The 22,149-nt window shown below is 58.4% G+C and overlaps 5 protein-coding genes across 5 annotated transcripts; 4 read left to right on the top strand and 1 right to left on the bottom strand.

Annotated features, from left to right (window-relative positions):
• Positions 1-5,579: 5,579 nt before the first annotated feature.
• On the top strand, positions 5,580-8,047 carry DCS_02951 (uncharacterized protein; the record flags this gene model as incomplete). The annotated part of the gene is made up of 2 exons (XM_040800276.1): positions 5,580-5,905; positions 5,977-8,047. 2 exons carry the CDS (start codon positions 5,580-5,582, stop codon positions 8,045-8,047), a joined length of 2,397 nt encoding a protein of 798 aa, XP_040661159.1.
• Positions 8,048-8,969: 922 nt separating this feature from the next.
• DCS_02950 (uncharacterized protein) lies at positions 8,970-10,190 on the top strand (the record flags this gene model as incomplete). The annotated part of the gene is made up of 2 exons (XM_040800275.1): positions 8,970-8,990; positions 9,057-10,190. The coding sequence occupies 2 exons, from the start codon at positions 8,970-8,972 to the stop codon at positions 10,188-10,190; spliced, it is 1,155 nt and encodes a 384-aa protein (XP_040661158.1).
• Positions 10,191-10,676: 486 nt separating this feature from the next.
• DCS_02949 (uncharacterized protein) lies at positions 10,677-12,410 on the top strand (the record flags this gene model as incomplete). Its single annotated transcript, XM_040800274.1, has 5 exons — positions 10,677-10,977; positions 11,053-11,123; positions 11,225-11,340; positions 11,402-11,927; positions 12,117-12,410. The coding sequence occupies 5 exons, from the start codon at positions 10,677-10,679 to the stop codon at positions 12,408-12,410; spliced, it is 1,308 nt and encodes a 435-aa protein (XP_040661157.1).
• A 493-nt stretch (positions 12,411-12,903) lies between these two features.
• On the bottom strand, positions 12,904-15,005 carry DCS_02948 (Mediator complex, subunit Med1; the record flags this gene model as incomplete). Its single annotated transcript, XM_040800273.1, has 2 exons — positions 12,904-14,565; positions 14,622-15,005. The coding sequence occupies 2 exons, from the start codon at positions 15,003-15,005 to the stop codon at positions 12,904-12,906; spliced, it is 2,046 nt and encodes a 681-aa protein (XP_040661156.1).
• A 3,523-nt stretch (positions 15,006-18,528) lies between these two features.
• Positions 18,529-20,423, top strand: DCS_02947 (uncharacterized protein; the record flags this gene model as incomplete). Its single annotated transcript, XM_040800272.1, has 3 exons — positions 18,529-18,933; positions 18,995-19,362; positions 19,469-20,423. 3 exons carry the CDS (start codon positions 18,529-18,531, stop codon positions 20,421-20,423), a joined length of 1,728 nt encoding a protein of 575 aa, XP_040661155.1.
• Between the last annotated feature and the right edge of the window lie 1,726 nt (positions 20,424-22,149).

Raw genomic sequence — 22,149 nt, 5'->3', positions numbered from 1 at the left:
CCCACGCAACTCTGCGCCGTACTCTGATGAGTACTTGTAAGCGACTACAGTACAACCGCTTGTTTTCAGTGTCTACTGCGTGCACTCCCCAGAGCGGGTGAGAAGGTGTAATTACATGCACATGTACGGTAATACACTGTTGCACGCAGCCACCAAGCCGCCCCTTTTATTGCCAAGTGCCAAGCATTCGTCTGTTGCCCGTAATCTCCACGAAGCGATGTGATGGTGACGCTGCCAAGAGGGTCAAGACACCAAGCAGTGACGTGACACTCTTGTGATTGTGATTCGTCCACCAGGGAGGACGTGCTGTCCCTGCACCTCGCGCCGCCTGACGGTGCAACTAATCCTGAATCCTGTACGGAGTAATAGTCGGTACTCAGTACAGGTAGGGTCACAGGACGAACCACTCGTTTATGGTGGTGGTTGAGTTCCTCTGCGCGGTCCGGCTGCGTAGTACTGCTTGAACAACCGAGGTAGCGCTAATTACCAAGCAGCTAGAAAAGGTGGTTATACAAGTACACTTGGCATGCGTTACATGCAAGTACTTGCAATACTTGGACGGCGCCAACAGAAATCATAGCCAGTAATACTGTACTCCGTGCTTGGGTGTAAGTGCTTTTATTTGCAGTACACGTTGTACGTTGTAATAGGGAGTACGGATAGAATACGGAGTAATACTCGGTAATCACGGAGTATGGAGTAATTACTGTAAATGCAAATTCAGGCGGCTGACGTAAGCACTGCTCCGTACCGAGGTACAATGAACCTACAAGTATTACAAGGTAGGTGGTCTTGATTCTTCGGCGGTCTGCCTGCCTAAGGGTAGCATTGATGGCAACTTGCCGTCAAACGGCAGGCATGATGAAAAGCCATGCACAGTTTGCATGCACTTGCGGTCGTTGGTTCGGGTGGAAGGGAACACGTGGAAGAATGAGCATGTTCATGTCCAGGCGGGTTTCAGAACGTTGGCGAATCTCGTTTCAGCGAGTTGTGTTGGGTCTGTCCAAGTACCGTGCCTAGGTATCCAGTACATACCTACTAGTACATGCCTAGTACTTACCTAGTACCTTGTGCAGTACAGTACAAGCACCTGCGGCACAGATACCTGCAGTACGAGTGCCTACAGCGCAAGTGCCTGCAGTACTAAAGTACCTACACACATACAGTACAAGCAAGTACTTACTTCAGTACACACATACAGTAAGAACATGTATTACTTGAGTGGATTGATTGCAGACAAAAGTAACCCCGTTATGACAAGCATTTGCACTCGCACATTAGCTGTATCTGCACAAGTACAGTATTACAAGTTATTTACGCAGTACAGAGTACGCAGCACGGAGTTCGCAGCACGGAGTCCGTACTCCGTACAAGTGGCCGATGTGCGAGTTCCAATGTCCCCTTCAAGGCTGGCCCCAGCGTCATGGCCGCGATAGACGTACTTTGGTAGTCCGGGTACTAGCGCAAGTACTTGCGTCATAGGCGAGAGCGGCTGTGCTCCTTGGTGATTGGGCGGCCGGGCCTTCACTGCCCATCCGTACAAGTGCCTGCGACAAGCACCGGCAGAGCAATGGGCAACGGCGCGGTGTGGCGGCGAAACCCTAATTCGCGGGTATGACCTTGGCGTGCCATCTCCGTTCAGGCCAAGAAGGATGCGTCGGCACGTGGGAGGCGATACGAAGGTGGGCACCATCAAATAATACTGTGCCGTACTGTACGGAGTACGGAGTAATACATGTTCTCCGTACCATCAACGTACCAACTGCACTTACTTAAGCACCAAGGTACGGAGCAGAAGGTACTTGCAAATATTCCTACAGTAAGCACCTACCGAGTAAATGCAGCACATACTGTACAGGCACCTGCGGCTTCTACCTACATGTATTAGTATTGCATTTTCCAGGTATCGCTCGTAATATTTGACGTTCCAGAGTAGTTGTACTCCGTGCTTGCAGTGTGCATGTCCATTAGCACGCAAGTACGCCATACTCATGCACTTGCGTACCTTGCTGTGGAAGTAGTAGCTGAGCCCCCTGCTCCGTACTCTGTACATGCATTCGACCTCAAACGTGCCCTATTACCGTACGTGCACTTGGAGTTCATGTGTCCGCGCGTGGGGAAGGGTAAAATGAGCAAAGTAATATTACAGTAGGCATGGCAAGCAATACGTGTACAGTAATTACTACCAGTACAGTCCGGAGTAAGTACATGTGCTCAAGTACTTGTACAGGGGCATTGCACAACGTACTGCATGTACTCTGACTTGAGCAAGGAATTCTTCGTAGGTACAGAGTACATGCACAAGTACACTTCCACGCTTTGCACTACCGTGTACTTATGAAGGAACATGGCGCAGATGGCCACCAGTGTTGCTTCGTAAGAGTCCCCCACCAGCAGCAGGAGGCAATCATTGAATCGACGGCGACGGTGACGAGGCGCTCAAGGCAAAACCGCCAAGACACTACCGGCAGAGGCGCGTCGAGCGCGGTGGCGAAACCGCCGCCGAGATGGGCTCCAGGAGACGGCCGCTGGCTGCTGGAGGGCGGCGCACGCGGCGTCGCCCTGGGCTTGCGTGGACAGTCCGCTGGCGCTCGGCCGCCTCGGCAGTCCAGGAAGCGTAAAGGCTGGGCCGCATTCCAACGCTCAGTGGGGTGGGGAGGTCCGAACAGAACCGAGCTCGGCGCGGAGAGGAGCAGCCGACGAGTGGCCGACGAATCAACGAGGGCGCAGCCAGAGAGCACTTACGGCACCGACGTGCGCCGACACGAGGAAAGGAGGGAGAAGGAAAGGGGGAGGCAGAGACGGACGACGATCGGAAGGCAAAGGCGGAAGAAAGCAACGAGCGAGAGACTGCCAAGGTTCCTACCACCGAATGGACAGCTAATAGTCGAGGTGCGGAAGCAAGCGATACGGAGTATTGGGTACAAGCATCTGCAAGTACTTGTACAGTACGGAGAACATGCACGGTACTTGCATGTAAGTACTTGAGCACTCGCACGCCTGCAGGAGGTACAGAGCAAGTACGTACTTGCAAGTGCTCGACCGTTTGAGAGGCGACTGGGAGTTGCGACGAGAAATGACGACAACGTGCCATGCATCCAGCAGGAGCCGCTGCCATCCATCCGGCCAACACCCCTTCTCCCCCCCCCCCGTCGCAGCTCGTCCAAAGGGGGGCGGCGACAAAGGCACGAGGTACCCGGCACCACTACCTTGGTCCTCGGTATTCCTCCTCTTCCCGAGGCCAACCTTTGGGTCGCCGAGCGATACGGACGACGGAATACGGACCAGGTGCGCCGGCGGCAGACTCCGAACAACAGTGCAAGCGCCTTCCGTTCTGCCGCATGCTGCTGATTGATTACCGTTTCTTGCCTAGCATGGAGTCGGCACAAGTGGCTGCTACCAGCAAGTACCTGATTGCCGGCAGCCGGTATCGATCCGTACTCCGTGCCTCCTAGGTGCCTACTTACACTTACTAGTACACCTACTAATAGTAGGTACGAATGAAACGACTGGCTGTAGGTGCACTACTGTACTTGTACTCGTACTGTAGCGTTCCGTATTACCAGACCTATTACCAGACCCAACGGAATCAAGTGTTCATGTACCCCGACTTGCGCGTCAGTTTGTACTTGTGCACCGTGCAATGTGCAGTGCTGGTGCATGCAGGTACGAATCAAGGTACTTTGCTGCAGCTTGTACCACAACGTACTTACTGCCTAGGTGTAGGTACTAAGCTACCCAGTACCTAACTACCTACCTAGTAGTTCCTAGCTCAAGTGCCCATCTACCTTCCTTGTGCAAGTTAGTGTGCATGTACACGCACATGTAGATGCAAGTACATGCACAACGTAGGTGTACTGTACGGAGTACATCACACTGTAACTTGAAAGTGTACCAGTACTGAAGCAAGTATTGCAAGTACTGCAGGTACTAGCGAGTACCTGCATGCAGGACGGTAGCCACGTTGCACAGCATGGGCAGCTCCGAATACTAGCAAGCATAGGACTCCGCAAGCTCGTACATGCAGGCGTAACAGAGTACGGAGTGCCTACTCTGTACTCCGCAGTGGCAGTTGATAACCACAAATTAGGTACTGACCTGCCAGGGAAGCAAGTGCAATAAGTACCTAGTACCTAGGTGCAAGTGCAGTAATACAGCGTAGGTATTAGGTACTAGGTACCTACGCAGCACCAAGATAGGGTACCTAAGGAGTGGTAGGAGTCCGCAATCTTCCCCCGATCCCCCCCCCTCTCCCGATCCCACCCCGATTCCCCCACTGGCATTACCAGCATCGTCACCAAGCAGGGATTTGATCGGTGGTTGACGCAGAACCATCCCAAGATGCAGCATGTACTTGTACTTGGGCATTTACAGCACAGAGTACTTGTACTCTGACGGCAGCAAATGGGAAGCTCGCCCTGTTCTCTGCGCCGTACACCTACAACTACACCTACAACTACAAGTAGATGTACACTTCATTGTGCCGTGCCGTCTTCGTGGGGCAGCCCCTCCCCCCCCCCCCCGGGCCCCCCTGAGGCGAACACTTGTACGAGTACGGAGTATTGGCTATTATCAGCTGGTCGGTCCATGCTCCGACAAAAACACTTCCTGCCGCAGCTTCCTTGGCCCCTTGACCTCTGCCCAGGCCTCTCTTCGTACGGTTTGTCGCTGCCGTTGATTTTGCATCCTCTTCGGCCCTCTCTTCGTCACAGCAACAGAGTCAGCAGCGTTGCCAGCCGAATGTTAAGTAGAGTCGAAAGGTTCGACGACGATCCCGCTCGCACTCGACGATCCCGCTCGCACTCGACCCTCCATCGCCATCGACCTTTGCTCGACCTGTTCTCACCTCCCCGTCCCCCCTTCTCCGTTCTCCATCCACCGTCGACCATTTCCGCTCCTCTCGCCAAGTACGCATACGGCTGCTTGCAAAGATATATTGTACGTACTGTACTTGCAACAATCGACACGTCCACGAGCCTCTCCTTGGCAGTGCAGCTCGGTGCTGCCCACCACATTCGTCACTGGCACGCACGCCGGCACGCCGAGCCCGAGCGCTTACGACACCCCGAGATCGTGCTGCCCGGGTTCGGTGCGACACACGAGTCGAGCAAGGTCAGGAGGGGAAATCAGGGAAACCCGTCGGCAACAGCTGCCTCCGTCCTCGCTTGTGCGTTTCGCCCAACGCGTACCGTGACACCTTGTCGCTTCCTCGCCGCCAGTCCGCCTCGGACGCATCATGCGCCTGTGAGAGCTTCCACCCTCTGCCGCCCTCCGCCCTCCGCCCTCCGCCTTGAGCTTCCTTTTTTCTTTTTTTACCTTTTACTCTTCTTCTTGCACTGCCGACTCTGCCACCTCCTCTCGTCGTTGCCCGGACGCCCTCCGCACCCTCTCGATTGAAGCGAACCTCCTGTCGAGTCGAGTCGAGTCGAATCGAGCCGATCTGCCCCCCTCCCCCCCCCCCCCCCCCCCCGCCCGACTACCGCTCGCCGGTGTCAGCTGGTGGCATTCGCAAGATGCGCCATCAACATGGCCTCCTTCGCGTCATCCTGTCGCTCTCGAAACCGAGAAACTTTCTCGCCATGGCCCTGGTGACGGTGTCAATCTACTTCCTCGTCACCAACGGTCCTTCCCCCCACTTTCGCAGGGTCTTTTACCTGCACAACAAGATCAAGAACCCGCTGATCAAGCCGGGGAGCGAGCCCTCCGCCGATGCCAAGGCGGACTGGGACATTGACATCGAGGACCTCCGCTACTGGAGCGATCCCGACGACAACGAGGACCCCAACGATGTCCTGCAAGGCGTCGAGGGCGATGGCGTCGAGCGAGATACCGGCGACGTGGCCCGCCTGCGGAAAGAAAAGGACCTGCGCAAGATGTGGCGGTATGCCTACAAGACGACGGCCAAGTATGCCACCCGCCTTCACCCGGACCGGCTCCCCCTCGAGGCCGAAGCTTGCTGACCTGGCCCGCCTGCAGTCTCAAGTCGTCGGAACGCATCTACGGCAACACGCTCGAGATGCTCGTCCTCCACGACAACCGCACCGAAGGCTTCGCGAGAAAGCTGACGGAAGTTCCGAAATCCGACGTCCCCTTCACCGGTCAGAAGCCCGTGCGTTTCAACCCGTACCCCGACTACAACAGCGACGACTGGAAGAAGGCTGGGCACGCGGCCTACGTCCCGTGCAAGGGCCACACGGGCGAGATCGTCCAAGATTTGCTCGTCTTCAAGGGCCGTCCCGACGAATGGCCGTCGCCCAAGTTCGGATCCTACGACGTCCTGGGCATGGACCCCAACATTTGCTGGGAGCGCGAGACCCGTCTGGGCCCTTACGGATTGGTCGAGCAGAAGAAGAAGATTGACGGCGGCTACGCGACCGTAGACTGGGACAACGTCAACTGGGGCGATCTGCAGCTGCGCTGCCTCGGCCTCAACTCCGCCCGCTTCGACATGAAGCGCAGCAAGACCAACGAATACCTCGGCGCCTACCCTGAGACGGCGAAGCTGGCAAAGCCCTCTCAGCAGCAGAAGCAACAGCAGCAGCAGCAACAGCAGCAGCAGGCGCAGACGCAGAAGACGCAGGACCAGGAGCCACAGCAGAAGGAGCTACAGAAGCAGGAGCCGCAGCAGAAGGACCAGCAGCAGGCCGAGAAGCAGCAACAGCAGCAGGGGCAGCAGGGGCAGCAGCAAAAGGAGCAGACAGAGGGCAACGAGGCCGTCACCGCATCGCCCAGTACGGCCAAGATCCAAAGACGCTCCGTCGAGGGGGGCGAGACAGAGGCCGTCAACAAAGTCGTCAAGGAGCCGCGCACCGCCATCCTCCTGCGCTCGTACACCGGCATCGAGTACACGGAAAACGACATGCAGACGATCCGCGCCCTCATCACCGAGCTTAGCCTGAAGACGGGCGGCCAGTACGAGGTCTTCCTGCTCGTCCAGTCCAAGAAAAGGGAAGACCGCATCTTTGACGACCCGGAGACGTACCGGACCGTCCTCCGCAACAACGTGCCGGCCGAGTTCCACGGCATCACCGTCCTCTGGAACGACGAGCAGGTCTGGAGCATCTACACGGAGCTCCGCGACGACGAGGAGCGGAGCGTCCACATGGCCCAGTGGCTCTCCGTCCAAAAGTTTAGCCACGACCACCCGCAGTTCGACTTCATCTGGAACTGGGAGATGGACGTTCGCTACATTGGTCACCACTACGACCTCTTGAGTAAGATTGACGAGTTCGCGAGGAAGCAGCCGCGCAAGTACCTCTGGGAGAGGAACGAGCGGTGGTACATTCCCGAGTTCCACGGAGACTATGACACGGCCTTCCGCGAGGACGTGGCCAAGCGGCAAGGCAACAACACCGTCTGGAACCCCCCACCCCTGCCCTTCATCCACCCCGTCGGGCCGAAGCCGCCGGTGAGCTCGCACGTCGACGACAACTACGAATGGGGCGTCGGCGAGGATGCCGACTTGATCACCGTCAGTCCCATATTCAACCCGCTCAACAGCCAGTGGGTCATGGGCCATCACATCTGGGGGTACGTCGACGACAATCACAAGAAGGAAGACCTGCCCCGACGCGCCACCATCGTCACCCAGTCGCGCCTGTCGAAGCGCCTCCTCGACATCATGCACGTCGAGGAGAAGCGAGGCAACCACGTGGCGTCGGAGATGTCGCCCCAAACCGTCGCCCTCCTCCACGGCTTCAAGGCCGTCTTCGCGCCCCACCCCATCTTCATGGACCGGGACTGGCACGGCGACTTCGTCAACAAGTGGTTCAACCCGGGGCCCAACGGCGAGTGCGGCGGACGCGGCTCTCCCATGGGTTGGGGCCGCGAGCGAAGGTATCAGGGCACGACCTGGTACTATCGCGCCGAGCCGCCGAACCGCCTCTTCAACAACTGGATGGGCTGGCCCGACACGGGAATCGGAGGGACCAAGTGGGAGGCGCACCACGGCCGACCATGCCTTCCCTCCATCATGCTGCATCAGGTGAAGAACACGGAGCCGACCGACGCCGACCACGCCTCCGGCTTCAACCTTTACTTTGGATGAGGCGAGACGCGATCCGACCACCCTCCCCAGCCCGGGCCTCCGCCCCCCCTGCCGGCCCACCGGCCGCGTCGTCTGTTCGAGGGTGCCCTCCCCTCCCGCGGCAGCCTTCATCCGCGAGCATGCCGTGCCCGCCTTCTGGCATGTTCGGCGGGCCATGCCGAGATGATCCTTGCGCCGAGCAGACCTTTCGTCTCCCTATTTTGGTGTTTCCACTGGATTGCTTCGAGGCCGATGCCATCCCGGCGGAGGAGGGGTGGCCCCGACGAAATGCATAGCCCGGCGTTTGTTGTCCGAGGTGTCTTTGCCTGCTCACGCCATTTGCGCGACTTGCCGCTGGTCGCAAGGGATGAAAGGACGCGCCGTGACGCGACGTCGTTTCTCCGCAGGACGGGTCCGGCGCTGCACTGCTGACCATTTCCCCCCCGTTTTCACTCCATCTGATAAATAGAAAGACGAGGCAAAGTGGCCGAACAAGAAGCCAGCTAATCGTACTTTAATTTCCAAAGAGTCCAACGTATTTCGAAATGTGAATCGATGGCATGAAGTCTCCCTGCCTGTGCATTGAACGTAGTATCACGCTGGGTGGGTGAGACGAAGCGTTATCCAGGTACTGCGGAACATTATGGTGCAAGGTGGTGCCACGAGGTACCTAGCTATTTATCCCCCACACCTGGGCACGTTTGGGCACAGTGTGGAGTTTGTGCCAGAGCCGTTCTCCCATCCACCATCATTCCCGCCTCGGGTCCGCCCTCCGCCAGGTTTGGCCATCGCATCACCTGTCACGTTCTTCCAGCCATGCTCGACTCGGCAGGACTGGACGGCAGCGTTGCGAAGAAGTCTTTTTTGAGCGCAAGCTGTTGCTACGCGTGACGCCAAGGCAGTGCGCCATGATGTCGGCCTACGCACGCCGTGACGCATCGCCATGAGGCCTCCGCCGCCTTCGGTACGCCTCTCCAGACAGAGAATTACTTGGACGTCGCGGGGATAGAGGCTGACACATGCTGGGCAGACTCCGCAGACGCCTGCGCCGAGACGATTTCTTCCCGCCAAGAAGGATACCATCACAAGCGGGAAGCCCCCTTCCTCGCAGACGCCAGCGATCCATTCGCAGTTCCATTCGCAGTTCCAGTTCCGGTCCACACCGAGGTTCGGGTCCTCCTCGGTGCCGCGGCCGACACAGGCGAGAGGATATGATTTGGAAGATGTGGATGAAGTAGAAGAAGACGAAGACGAAGACGACAACGACATCGACGACGACACTCGACGAGATGGCGAGGTTGTGGGGAGGGAAGCATGCGTCCTGCAGGACTCGATTGAGGCTGCGTCGGATGGGGTGACCTCGACGCTGGACGATGTGACACCGAGCGATGCGATGCTCTCTTTCAAAGGGGTCATGGACGATGACATTGAGGCCAACTCGTTCGATCCGACCGATGCACCGTGGTCTCCGAACTCGGACTCGGACCCAGAGCTGGATCAAAGGACGGCCAAGAAGAGAAAGATGCTATCCATCTCGCCTGCTTCAGAATCTGGTCCGACCGAACGAAAGCGGGAGCGGGAACTGGAACGGGAATGGGAAACCGGGTCGGACACAGACTCGGGCATGAGGATCGGGGGTGACGACAGAGGCTCGCAAGGGTACGACAGGGACGGGAATTCGCCGTCAAACAGAGCAGGAGGCAGGTCCGCGCACGAGCAGCCCGTTTTTCAGACGGCACCGCGCTTCAAGCCAAGCGAGGCGGACCAGGACCTTGCCGACGGCATACCGGCGGCCTTTTCCCCACCGCGGCGCGGCACGAGGTACCTGCCGGGCGGTCTCGCAGCTGAATTGCAAGCCTGGCTCTCCGAGGTGAAGGGGTGGAAGGGGTTCGACGACGATGGCGGATACGACCGGCAGGCCTGTGACAGCATCACCATCGACGAGGTGCGGCCGGGACGCCGTATGTACTTGGCCAGAGGGCGTGTCGCTCCCGAGGGGCCAGCTAGAGGGTTTATTCTGGCCGGCGAAGGCAAGCTTACTGGGCTCGAGAGGAGAGCAAGGCTGGAGGTGGGCAACGTCGTTGCGCTTGGGCAACCTGTGTGGGAGGTTCGCTTGGAGGAAGAGGTCTGGACTGTTGCCTGTGCTTGGAACGTGGTGTCGTGATGATGCATGTGTACGGCCATGTGCCATGTTGGCGCCGCACCCTTGTCGTCCTGCTGCGTCACCTTGGATACAGTCGCCCATCCTGCGATTTAATTTGATTATTTTTTTCGCTTTCCCTCTGCCTTTCCCTGTTTTTATTCTGCTTGTCGTTGTCAAGAAGGGTGAGCGAAAGTTTGGGTTGCGGTTACGTCAGGCCTTGCTGTTCACCGCCCAGCTCGTATGCACATAAGCGGTGTTGACGCGGTCCGACTTCACGGCCGACCTCGCTGCCAACCTCGCTGCCGACCTCCTCACACCAAGAATCAAGCCAACAACCATCGGCAGATTGAACTTTTCGATCCGGTGCTCGGTGCAAAAAATCATGCAAGAAAGTCAATCTCGATTTCTATTTCGAGTTTGAACTCCGTTGTGATCTACGAGAAGAGACGGCGGCGCCCCGGCAAGAAGCAGGAACTGGCGCGATTGAGCTCCCCTGAGGTGCACACGATGAAGGCTTTTCCTCTCCTCAGCAGGTCGCTCGGCAGTCTATTCACCCCCGACCTCATCAGCCGGCCGACGCTGACCAAGTCGCTTGACAACCTGCGACGGTACTCTTCATCCATCGACCTCGCCGGCGCCGTCTCGGATCCGCTGCGAATCCTCTTCTGCGGCTCCGACACCTTCAGCTGCGCCTCTCTGAGAGCGTTGCACAGCGAACATGCGCGGAATAGCAAGCTCGTCGAAGCGCTCGAGGTCATGGTCCTGCCACCCCGAAGGACCGGTCGGGGTCTCAAGCAGCTGCGTGAGGGTGAGTTGATGCCACTACGCCCTTCTTTCCGATATGGCCTGAAATTCCAGGTTGGGCTGACGAAGCGAGTTGCAGTCCCCTGTCGAGCCGTGGCAGAGGAGCTCGGCTTGCGGGTGCATCAGAGGGAGACTTTTCGGAAATGGGATGTGAGTGAGCGAACCACCTGGCGGTCCATGCCTCTCCCCGTCCGTCGTCGGGACCGGTGCCTTGACCGCCCTCTGACTCGGGCGCTGACTGTGGCGAGCAGCTCCCAGACGGAACGAATCTCGTCGTCGTCGTCTCCTTTGGCCTGTTCGTGCCGGCGCGGATACTGCGCTCGGCCAAGTACGGCGGCGTCAACGTCCATCCCTCGCTTCTACCAGAGTACGTCGGCCCATCCTCCTACCCCTTGTTCCAGTTGCCAACGAAGCCAACCCGCGTACAGCCTTCGCGGGCCGGCACCCATCCACCATGCCATGCTTCGCGGAGACTCGCACGTGGGCATATCCCTCCAGACGCTTGACGACAAGGCCTTTGATCACGGCACCGTGCTGGCGCAGACGCCGGCGCCTGGCCTGCCCATCCACCCAGGCGCGTCTCTCCACGAGGTGATCGACGACGCCGCCGCCGCGGGTGCCGAGATGCTTGTCCAGGGCTTGCGCAACGGCCTGCACATCCCGCCTCATCAAAGTGTCGCCGGCAGGTCGATCCCCGGACTACCGCTGACGCACGCACCCAAGGTCACCAAGGCCGATTCCGAGGTCGACTGGGACGCGTGGGCGTCTGTGGGCGACTTTGCCCGTCGAATTCGCGTCTTTTCCTCCGTCTGGACGCGCACCGTCCTCGCCGACGGGCATGCGGAGAAGCGGCTCCTCTTCCTCGATGCCGAGGAGGTCACCGAGGCCACCGCGGCTGGAGAGGAGTACTCCATCGCCTTTGCGCACGGAGACGGGCGCAGGACGCAGAGGACGGTGCGCGTGGGCACCGATGGGTCCTGCACACTGCACTTGGCCGCCCGTAGCTGGCTTCGTGTCCGCAGGGTTCGGGTCGACGGGAAAAGGGACCAGGATGCAGCAAAGGGGCTCGCGCCGTTCCTGGCGTCGCCGCGCGCGGGATATCGGAGCGAATCATGAACATGGATCAAGATCATGCATGCACAGGGGCAAGTGTTCGCCAGACATATGCCGTCACAACCTGCACCTTCTGCAGAGACCAGCTATGACGTTGGCATCGCCGCCGCCGCCGCCGCCGCCGCCCTCACCGACCCATACCGTCCAGCGACAAGTCCGGCGCGGCCGGCAAGCCATTCACTGCCGCCATCACCGACTTCTCCTAGCAAGGCCATCGCGCTAATCCCCGTCGTTGTTTTCCGGTCCGCCGCCCTCATCAAGCCTCTTGCCATCGACATGTCCTGCGATGACCTCTCTCTCATCTTGGCGGCGGGGAGAGGGTGAGAACAACCCGATTGGCAGCCGGCGAGGTAAGCAGCAAGCCAGAAAACGACTCGGAAGAGGCAAAGGAGATTCCAGGCAGAACGAACCTTGACGGTTGCGACTCCCATCATTTGAAAGGCACCCCTTCCTTTACGCGCCTTGTCATGACGATGTCATGAACGAGGTCTGTGGTCTTATCGGAATGGGGGCGGCTACAAGTACAGTACAAGGAGTAACAGCAGCGAAAAGGATTAAAGTAAAATCGCGGATGGTGGTGAATCGACGCGAAAAATGAAATTGAGACGAAAGCCTAATAATATAACCCTCGAGAGAAATTAATGAGGGGTGTTGAAGCTCGACTTTAAGAAGAGTCGCGTCTCAGGACGGACATGGAGGTTAACGGAAGGCTTATGGCTATTCACACACGCAAACTATCCACTTGGGACCTGTCATGTCGTCCCAAGCCTTCGGCGTAAATGCAGTTTTAGGGGTATCATTCGGGGGGGCCAAGCCTTCAAGCCGCCAACCGCGTCCGGATCCATTCAACCCACCGACCGAGGTCTTCCAAGTGCTCCAGCGCGCTCGCCAGGGTGAGGCGCGTAAACTCTTTCCCGTCTGCCTTGCGGCACCCCGTGATGTTCTCGTCGACAATCTCGACGATGCCACCTTCGAGGATCTTGATGGTTACGTTTGCCGTCGCCTCTCCCATGGGGAACACCACCTGGAGATGGGGCGCCGGATGGACCCAGAGGATGATGCTCAGCAACGTGCTGTCGGTCGCCTCCTCGGCAGTCTCGTCGGACGCCACAAAGTTCCCAAGCTGATGCTCCACCGTCGTCACCCTCGACGAGGGACCGTCCGCCGTCTTGCCCCCAGCCGCCGGGCTCGTCGAGGCTCGTCGAGTCTTGGCCCCGAAGCTGTTCTCGAGAAGGACGGACAGGAAGGAATACTGCCTGAGAACAGGCATCATGTCGATGAGCTGTCGGGGGTGGGAAAAGGCCATGTCCGACAAGACCTGTGCGTATATCGGCTTGTACACGTAGAGCGTGTTCCTGTGCTGCTTCGTCACGGGCTCCGGGCCTTGACCAAGGTCCTGACCAAAGACGACAACATCTCGCCGGCGGGAGACCATCCGTGGCTCTCTCTGCTCTCCTTCCTCCGCCGGGTTGTGGGGGAAGAGCAGGGCGTCAAAGGTGGGCGGGCTGCCGCCGCTGTTCAGCTCGAGACTCGGCGGATCGACGTTGGCGAGCATGTGCAGGCGGGACCATTCGTTCTGCGGCAGCACGACGGGAGGGTCAAAGGTGACGGTGAACATGACGCGGGGCACCCTGGTGGTCGAGAGATCGGGGTGGAGCATGTCCATGCCGCTGTCCTTGTTCTCCTCCGACTGCGGCAGGGAAATGTTCTCGGGCTCCTGCCAGTCGAGGCAGAAGCCGCCGGGCGGCAGGGACGGGTCATCCTTGACAACCTTGTCGGAGATCCAGCTCTCCGATACCCTCACGGGCGGGAGACCGACGCCGTTGATGGCGGCGCAGCCGAGAAGAAGGGACCAGACCTTCTCGCGCTTCTCGGCGTAGCCAGCCAGGGCCTCGGTCGGGGGCGGCACGAAGCGCAGTTCCTTCCAGTACTGCACGGCCAGTCCGACCTTGCCCCGGGCGTGCATGGCGGGCAAGCCGTGGCGGGTGCACATGGCCGTGGCGGATAGATACGCGTCCGACTTTCCCGCCAGACTCGGGTCCTCTCGCAGCCGGGACAGGTCCCAGCGATGGAGCCGTTCCAAGCTGACGTAGATGCCGGCCAGGGCTTCGTGGCAGTCGAGGCCCGGCGCGATGCTCAGCTTGTCCAAGAGGGCCAACCGCTCAAAGTTGGAGGCGAAGCTGGCGAGCGTCTTGGTCAGGGGGCTCTGGCCGGGGAGCAGCTGCAGATCCCGCAGAAGGATGCGGCCGGCGGCGTCCATGTGTCTCGCCACGGCAGGGGCGGATCCGTGGTAGGCCAGGGCGGTGCCGAGAACGATGTTGTTGTCGAGGACGATGTCGAGGGCGATGGCGGATCCGGCAATGGCGAGGGTGCGCGTCTTGCGGCCGCCGGGCGTCGTCTGCTCCTCGGCGAGGAGTTCGAGTCCGATGTGCTGGGCGAGCCGCTCGAGGCCGGCTTCGCTGACGAAGCCCTTCTTTCCCTGCGACTCTCGACGTTAGCACGGCATGGCGGCTGCGGTCGACGGACGTCACCCACGGCCAGCAGCTTCAGGATGGTGTCGAGCCGCTTCAGCTTGTCGTCCTCGCTCGCCAGGGCGGCGCCGAGGCCGTCGAGGCCGGCGACGGCGACGTTGTCGAGGCCCATGTCGAAGGCCGATCCGATGCCCAAGGCACCCATGGCCGCGGCGGTCGAGGGGCTGTCGAAGCTGAAGGCGCCGAGGGCCGGGGGTGCCAGGAGCGTCGACGACGTGGCCGGCGACTTCCTGACCTGCTGAGGCGACGACTTGGGTCCCCGGGGCGAGAAGGCAGCTTGGGCAGGGTTGGAGAAGGGCGTCGAGACCGGGGGCGTCGCGGCGGCCAGCTGCGAGGGCGTGCGGCCCTGCTGGGAGGGTGCATGCTTCATGGGCGTAGGAGTCGCCATGGTGACGAGAAGTCGAGGCGGCCGAGCGGCGAGAAGGCCAACTATCGGCTCAGCATCGAAGGGAAGAGAGGCATCCGCTGGCCGTGGACGATTCGGGACGTTGCTGGACGATTTTTCAGACGGCCGAGGGCACGAGGAGCGCGGGCAATTGGCGGATGAGTGGGAGCTCAGGGCAAGCTGTTGACTGTTGGCGGTGTTGACTGTTGGCGGTGTTGATTGCTGGTGATGGTGTGCTGCAGCGGAGGCAGGAGAATTGGAGTGGAGGCGGCAGCTGAGGAAATGCGGTTAGTGCGAAAGAGCAGCAATGGCACCGAAAGTACGGAGTACAGTACGGTGTCAATCACGCCTACCCTACAGTACGGAGTACTTTACTTGTACTTGCAAGCTATTGTACATGTATATGCACATGTAAGCACTCCGAGCAGTAATTACTGACATGTACCTTTGGGGAGCAGTAATACAAGCAATGCAGTAGAACAGTCTTGAATGGTTTTGCAGCATTCGAATTAAGGCAGCACGTAATAAGTAGTGTAAGTAAGTATTATAAGTAAGTACTGTAAGTAAGTACTTGCATGTCCTTGGTGCTCGTATTAGTGCATAGAACCCTCAGTTCAAGTACAATTACAGGGATGTACATGTAAATACTACCGTTTTTAAGTACACTTCGTAGTAAGCACACTACAGTACACATTGTAGCAAGCCAACTGTTACTTACTGCACTGTACTGTACTGTACGAAGTACGTAGAACAAGCTCGCACATACTCCGTACTGTACGAAGTAAATGTGGTTGTACGAAGTATGCCTACTGTACGGAGCACTTATAATTACAAGTACAAGTAAATACAGTACGAATACGAAGTACTTGTATAAGTATGCACAACCACAACGGAGGAGTATTACTCCGTACTCCATACTAGGTAGTATTAATGCCTCGTCAACCACCCAGCGAGAAAATAGTGGAACCCGCCGTGCTCTGCAATGTTGCTAGAAAACCAACCAAGTACGGAGTATTACAAGTCTTATTATTACTTGTAATTACCTTGTACGGAGTAAGTACCAAGTCGGGCATGATTTTACAACCAAGTACGGAGTATTACAAGTCTTGTTATTACTTGTAATTACCTTGTACGGACTAAGTACCAAGTCCCAAGTACGGAGCACTTGTACTTGTACTCCGTACTTGACCGCCCTATTCTACTCTCACCGCTGAGCAATGGCAACACAAAGTACGGGAACGGCCGCCCATGTTCGCAGATGCTTCCACACCGACATCCGCATGCGATCGACGAGCGATGTGCGTGGTAGTCTTGTGCAAGGGTAATGATGTTCGGCGCAAGAGCTCTGTCACGGTCGGCGAGCACAGGCAGGCAGGCAATGGGATTCCACCACACCTAGCACCTAGCAATGCCTGGAGGCCACCAACCACTGCACATCAGATCGGTCTTGGGGCCCCCGAAGTTGCAGGGCAAATGCATTCAGTAATTAGACGCCCGGCGGAATATGGCGTTGCTACAATGGAAACACGGACGTGGACATGCTTCCACATACAGTGCCTTCAGTACAGTACATGCGGCGTAGGTGTACAGTGGTTGTTGTACTGTAAGTACTGCACTTCGTAGTGCCAAAGTACTTATACTTACTGTACAGGTAATGGCGGCAGGCAGTACGGAGTACAGAGTACGTAATACACGTACGAGTCCGTCGGCACCTCGAGATGCCGGTACTGAAGCTCATTCGCTCGCCGCCGGCGCCGTCGACGATGCGCCCGCCTCATCCAGCAGCACCAATGCCGCTTAAAAGTGCCTTACCGCATCGGTCTCCCTTTCTCTCCTGTCAGGGCGATAAGCTTGTTCGAGGGCGCCTGTCCACTGACTCAATCACTGATGGTGTGCCGAGTGCGTGCCACGAACATCCCGGACAATGAATGAGTCGCTCGCTCGCCCTCCGATCACCGAGGCAACGAGACGGAGACAAACAGTGCCGAAACAAGAGGGTCTGAAAACGAATAATACTCCGCACGAGGGCCTTGAAAGTTATTTTAAGTATTCCGCACGCTAGTACTTGCTGGCCATTTCGATGGGCTCGGCATCCGCTCGACTGGAATGTTCGCAAGAACGTGGGCGAGGTGTCCTGAGCATACCGAGCAAGTACTGTACATGGAGACGCAGAGTAGGGGGTTAGCCGGATGGCACCGAGTACATGCCCGGTACTTCCGCACCACTTCCGGCGACGGGCAGTTTCGGGTACTGCGTGGGTACACCGCCACGGGCGAGTAGCTGTACGTAAGTACCGCTCCGTACCCTTTGCTGAATTTCAATGCCCCCCCGACCTGCGGCTGCTAGGCCACCCTACCACGTGTTGCGACCGGCGGTGGGGAATGCGAACACGCCAGGTGCCATAATTGCGGAACCAGCCCTGCCTCTTGGTCGGATACCTGGTAACCACTACTTAAGTACAGTCTGTACTTGTACTTGGTTGTACTAGTAGTTGTGGTAACTAAAGTACATAGTATCCCAGAGTCTTGGTAACTAATCATACTTACCTTAAGACTATGCGTACTTTACCTACTATGCGTACTTTACCTACAGTAGTCCTACTCTTGCAGCAGTGCGGCGTATGCATGCCGTGTGCATGCGAAGAGTACCTAGGCGTGCACATACTCGCTGTTCGCGTTCGCACTCGTATGCAAGGAGAGCAGGTATCGTCGTGGCAAGCAAGTACATATCGTATGTACGGAGTACTCCGTACATGTCGCAAATACGGTCCGGGATACGGAGTAGGTGTACATGTACGTACATGTACGGTACGCAAAAGTGAGCACGCGCAAGCAGGTATGCAAATACTTAAGTAAGTAAGTACTACACTACTGTACAGTACAACCAAGTACTGTACCCTCCTCCTCGGGACCAGGCTGGAGGTTTGTACACTTGGACAAGCAAGTACGGAGTACCTGCGGAGTGTTTCTCCGGCAGTACGGAGTGTCGCCACATTCTTACTCCTCTTGGCCACCAAGGACGTGACCATGCGACACCGCAAGTACTGTACATGCACGTTGTAAGTAGGTGCACAAGTACGGTGCACAAGCACAGTGCACAAGCACAGTGCACAACGCCCACGCACTGAAGTAAGTAAGTACTTGCACTCTAATACCGTGCACATTCCATGTCGGGCGCGGCAACGACACGTTGTGGGTGGTGTGCTCGCGGTACGTACTTGTACTTACCCTTGTACCTGGGATACCTGCTAGTACTGACATCGTCCTAGCACTCTTCCACTGGCCGGTAGGGCCATCGCTGGCGGCCAGTGGCCACGCAGGTGAGGGGAAGAGGCAGACGCTGGCGGCGTGCTAGGGACTCTTTCGTGCTAGACGTACCGAGTAATGCCAATCCCCGCCAACTCCACAGCGCTTGTCCCAGCGACCCGTTCCCGGCTCTGCCCACTGCCTTGGATCCTATCCGCCTGCCGTATCCCCCCCCCCCCCCCCTCCTCTCTCGGATCTTCTCAGCTCATGTCGTCAAGCTGATGCTCGCTCTCGCTTCCCATGTCCGCTTCGGCTCTCGACAACTCGCCCCCAACATCATCGAGCCTGCTCTCCCGCCGCCCACGCCCCGGCCGATCCCGAGAGCGACAGACGCGGATGCAGCCCGGTCGGCCTTGATCAAGACCGTCGTCGCCAGCCTGCCTCGCCGTCGCCGGGACCTGTCATGTTCGCTCACCCGCTCGCTCCAACTCCCGCACCTACGTCTCCTCCCCCATCCTCCGGCGCCGTCGTCATCCCTCTCCCGCAAGCGCGGAAATAAGGTTCAGCATCCGCCGCAGCTCCAACGCCGCTCGCCGCGACGGCGAAGTCTCCTCGGGCCAAGGCAAAGAAAGGGCCCTACCTACCATGTCGCCTTTCATCGGTCGACTTCGTCCCTCCCTTCTGCTGTAAGTAAGCCCGCCCGCCGGCACTCGGGACCGTCGATGAGCAGCGGACGGTAACGACCAGCGTTGCGATAGAAAACCCTCCTCCCGCGAATGCGGTCCCACGACGACGACGACGGCCGATTCGTCATCCTCCTCCTCCTCGGAGCCGACGGCGAACGAGGCTCGAACGTCGACCTCGAGCGACGACACACTGCGCGAAGGCGCCTCCGGCCACGGTGCGCCCCCGGCCACGGCGACGGCCACGGCGGGCGCCGTCGATGCCGACGAGAGGTCCAGCATGAACGCTCCTCCTGATCAGGCGGAGAACGGTTCGGACGACGGCGACAGGACCGACGCCGCCACCATCTACCCGGCGTCACACTACCCCCGCGCGGCGAGTCCGCGCGGGACTGCCATGCACTACTACCAAGACGACCCGAACGCCGACATGTACGTCCGGGCCCTCCACCTTTGCCGCCCCGTCCTCGAGGCGGGCGAGGACGTCGACGACGACGCCGCCGCCGCCGCCGCCGCCGCCTGCTGACCGCTGCCCCAGCGCCGCCTCGACCCGATCAATATGGGTGCCCGACCTCGACTATCGCGACATCCACGGCCGCCGCTACGCGCGAGAGTACTACATGCCCAACGACGAGATCGAGCAGCTTCGCCTGTCGCTCCAGCACCAAGTCTTCCTCCACCTGCTCGACGGCGAGCTGACGTGCGTCGAGCTCAACGACCCCACCTTCGTCCTCGACGTCGGCACCGGCACGGGCGAGTGGGCCATCCGCATGGCCGAGATGTACCCCGACTGCGAGGTCGTCGGCACCGACATCTCGGCCATGGCCGACACCAAGCGGGTGCCGCTCAACGTCTTCTTCGAGATCGAGGACGCCGAGGAGTGGGAGCGGCCGGCCGACCACTACGACCTCATCCACTTCCGGTGCCTCGAGGGCGCCTTCCGCGACTGGCGGTCCATGTACGACTCGGTCTACAACTCGCTCAAGCCGGGCGGCTGGATCGAGATGATCGACTTTGACAGTCTCGAGTCGGTCAAGATCTGGTTCACCGCCTTCTCCGAGGGCTCGCCCATATTCGACATGGCCGGCGACTTGGAGATTGCGGCCGAGAAGATCGGCCGGAAGCGCGGCATCTCCCACATGGACCCCCAGCTCCTCATGGAGGCCGGCTTCGTCGACGTCCGCGTGACGGAGCACTCGATCCCCATGCGCGTCGGCGAGAAGTCGGCCGGCAAGCTCTGGCTCATCTCCTGCCTCGACGCCCTCGAGGCCAACTGCCTGCGCCTCCTGACCCAGGTCATGGGCTGGGACCCCGACAAGTGCAAGGCCGCGTGCGAAAAGGCCGCCCGCGAGCTGGCCCAGCTCGCCAAGGACCCCGTCAAGGCCAAGGGCCTGCTGGTCAAGGCGCGGACCGTCATGGCGAGGAAGCCGCAGGAAGCCGGTGCCTCGAACGAGGACCCAGCATACCACGCAGGCTGGCCGACGGCCGACTAGGCTGCGTGGCGCGGATGTGCCTGCTCCGGGGCGAAACACGGCCGAGCGAGGGAGGCACGGCAACGGGCTGCTGCGCGTCGTGGGGCGGCGGAAAATGCCCAACGGCGAGAAAAAGGGGGCACGCATGACTTGAACGCATTCTCTCGCCCCCCCCGTCGGCGTGCCGGTGCGAGGAAGGAACACGATGAGAACGAGGGACGTCGGCTCGGCCGACACCATGGGCGCGCCTTTTTTCGAAGCCATCCTTTTACAGCGGTAGCATTTTTTGATTCAAATCTCGGGCCGGTCGAGCGATTGCGACTTTTCGGCTAGTTTCCGAAGCTGGTTCCCTGCTCATTTGGTTGCGTACATGTATTAGATCGTGGGTAGTGGGTAGGTAGTGTCGGGTTTGTGTGTAACGGTATTTCTGAGCTGACTTGAAGCGTGATCGCGCGTGCATGTATGCTCGCATGGCGCAAGTGATGATGACCAGCAGATCTTCTGCAACAGTTGACCATTTTGCGCAGAGGTTGGCCCGATCGCTCATCGCTGGTGGCCCGTCTTTGCTTGCGAAAAGATCAAGGTCAGCTTGTCGAGGCCGCGTGCATGGATGATGAAGAAGCCAGCTGCACGATGAATATGCCCGATGATATTGTAGGTGCAGGTACGGAGTAGTTCGTCGTTTTAAGCAAGTGCTTTACTAGCACAAACGACGGAGTATTGATACTCCGAATTACTCTATACTGTAAGTACTTGTCAAGTACGGAGTACGGAGCATCACATTGCAAGCAACACCTAGCAATTAAGTACAGTACTATTAGTAAGTAAGCAAGTCCTGTACAGTAGTAGCTGCACAACTACATGTACTTACACGTACATCTCGGGTGAGGAGGTCGCGTACAGTAGGTCCTAAGTAGGTCTTGGAGTTTGGTGGGTACATCCTGCTACTAAAGAACACTTCTTGCTAGCAGGTATCATTACTATAATATCTTGTAGTTGTACATTTACGGAGCAGATACGGAGTACAAGTATGAGGTACTTGAGTGCTACTGCCAAGGAAACGTCCACAACGCTCGGCAGAAGGCATTACTTAGGTATGTAAATAACTACTAGGTACCTAGTACCTAGGTAGTAAGTACGGAGTACTGCTCGAGAAAGTCCCCCCCCTTATAAGGTACCTGCCAAGTGTGTAATTACAAGCTGCCGTATTGTAGTTGTACAGGTGAGCACTTTGTACTCGAGTTAGTGCTACACCCACTTGCTACCTAAAGTTTTAGCAGCTGTACTAGCGCCCGCTGAAAGTTGCTACGAGTACAGTACGGAGTACTCGGTACGGAACACATGTACGGAACACTTGTACAGTACTCCGTACTCCGTATGTAACTACTTACATGTACTGGTATAATAATACTGGTAGGTAGGTACTCAAGTAGTTGCACACAGATACCTACAACTAGTACCTACTGTATTACTACCTACTAGGTACCTAGTAGGTAGTGCCGAGGTATAGGCACTAACAACGGCAAGGCAGCGAGCGGTTGCCTGCCTTGCCTGAGCTGGCTGCCTGAGCTTAGGTGGGGTGAGGGAGCTCAACTCCCATCATCTCTCGCTCCAGCCTCGGCGTCGTCCAGCAACCTGTCGTCCGCAATTCCAACCATCAAATCAACACCTCCGCCGCCCGCCCTGTTCAGGAGCCGCCGCAACGAGGAGCACGCGCTGCCGATAATGCCGCCTGCGAAGCAAAGAC

Source organism: Drechmeria coniospora, chromosome 01 (assembly GCF_001625195.1).
Source record: "Drechmeria coniospora strain ARSEF 6962 chromosome 01, whole genome shotgun sequence".
In the NCBI taxonomy this organism is placed as follows: Eukaryota; Fungi; Ascomycota; class Sordariomycetes; order Hypocreales; family Ophiocordycipitaceae; genus Drechmeria; species Drechmeria coniospora.
This window is presented reverse-complemented; position numbering and strand designations above follow the sequence as displayed.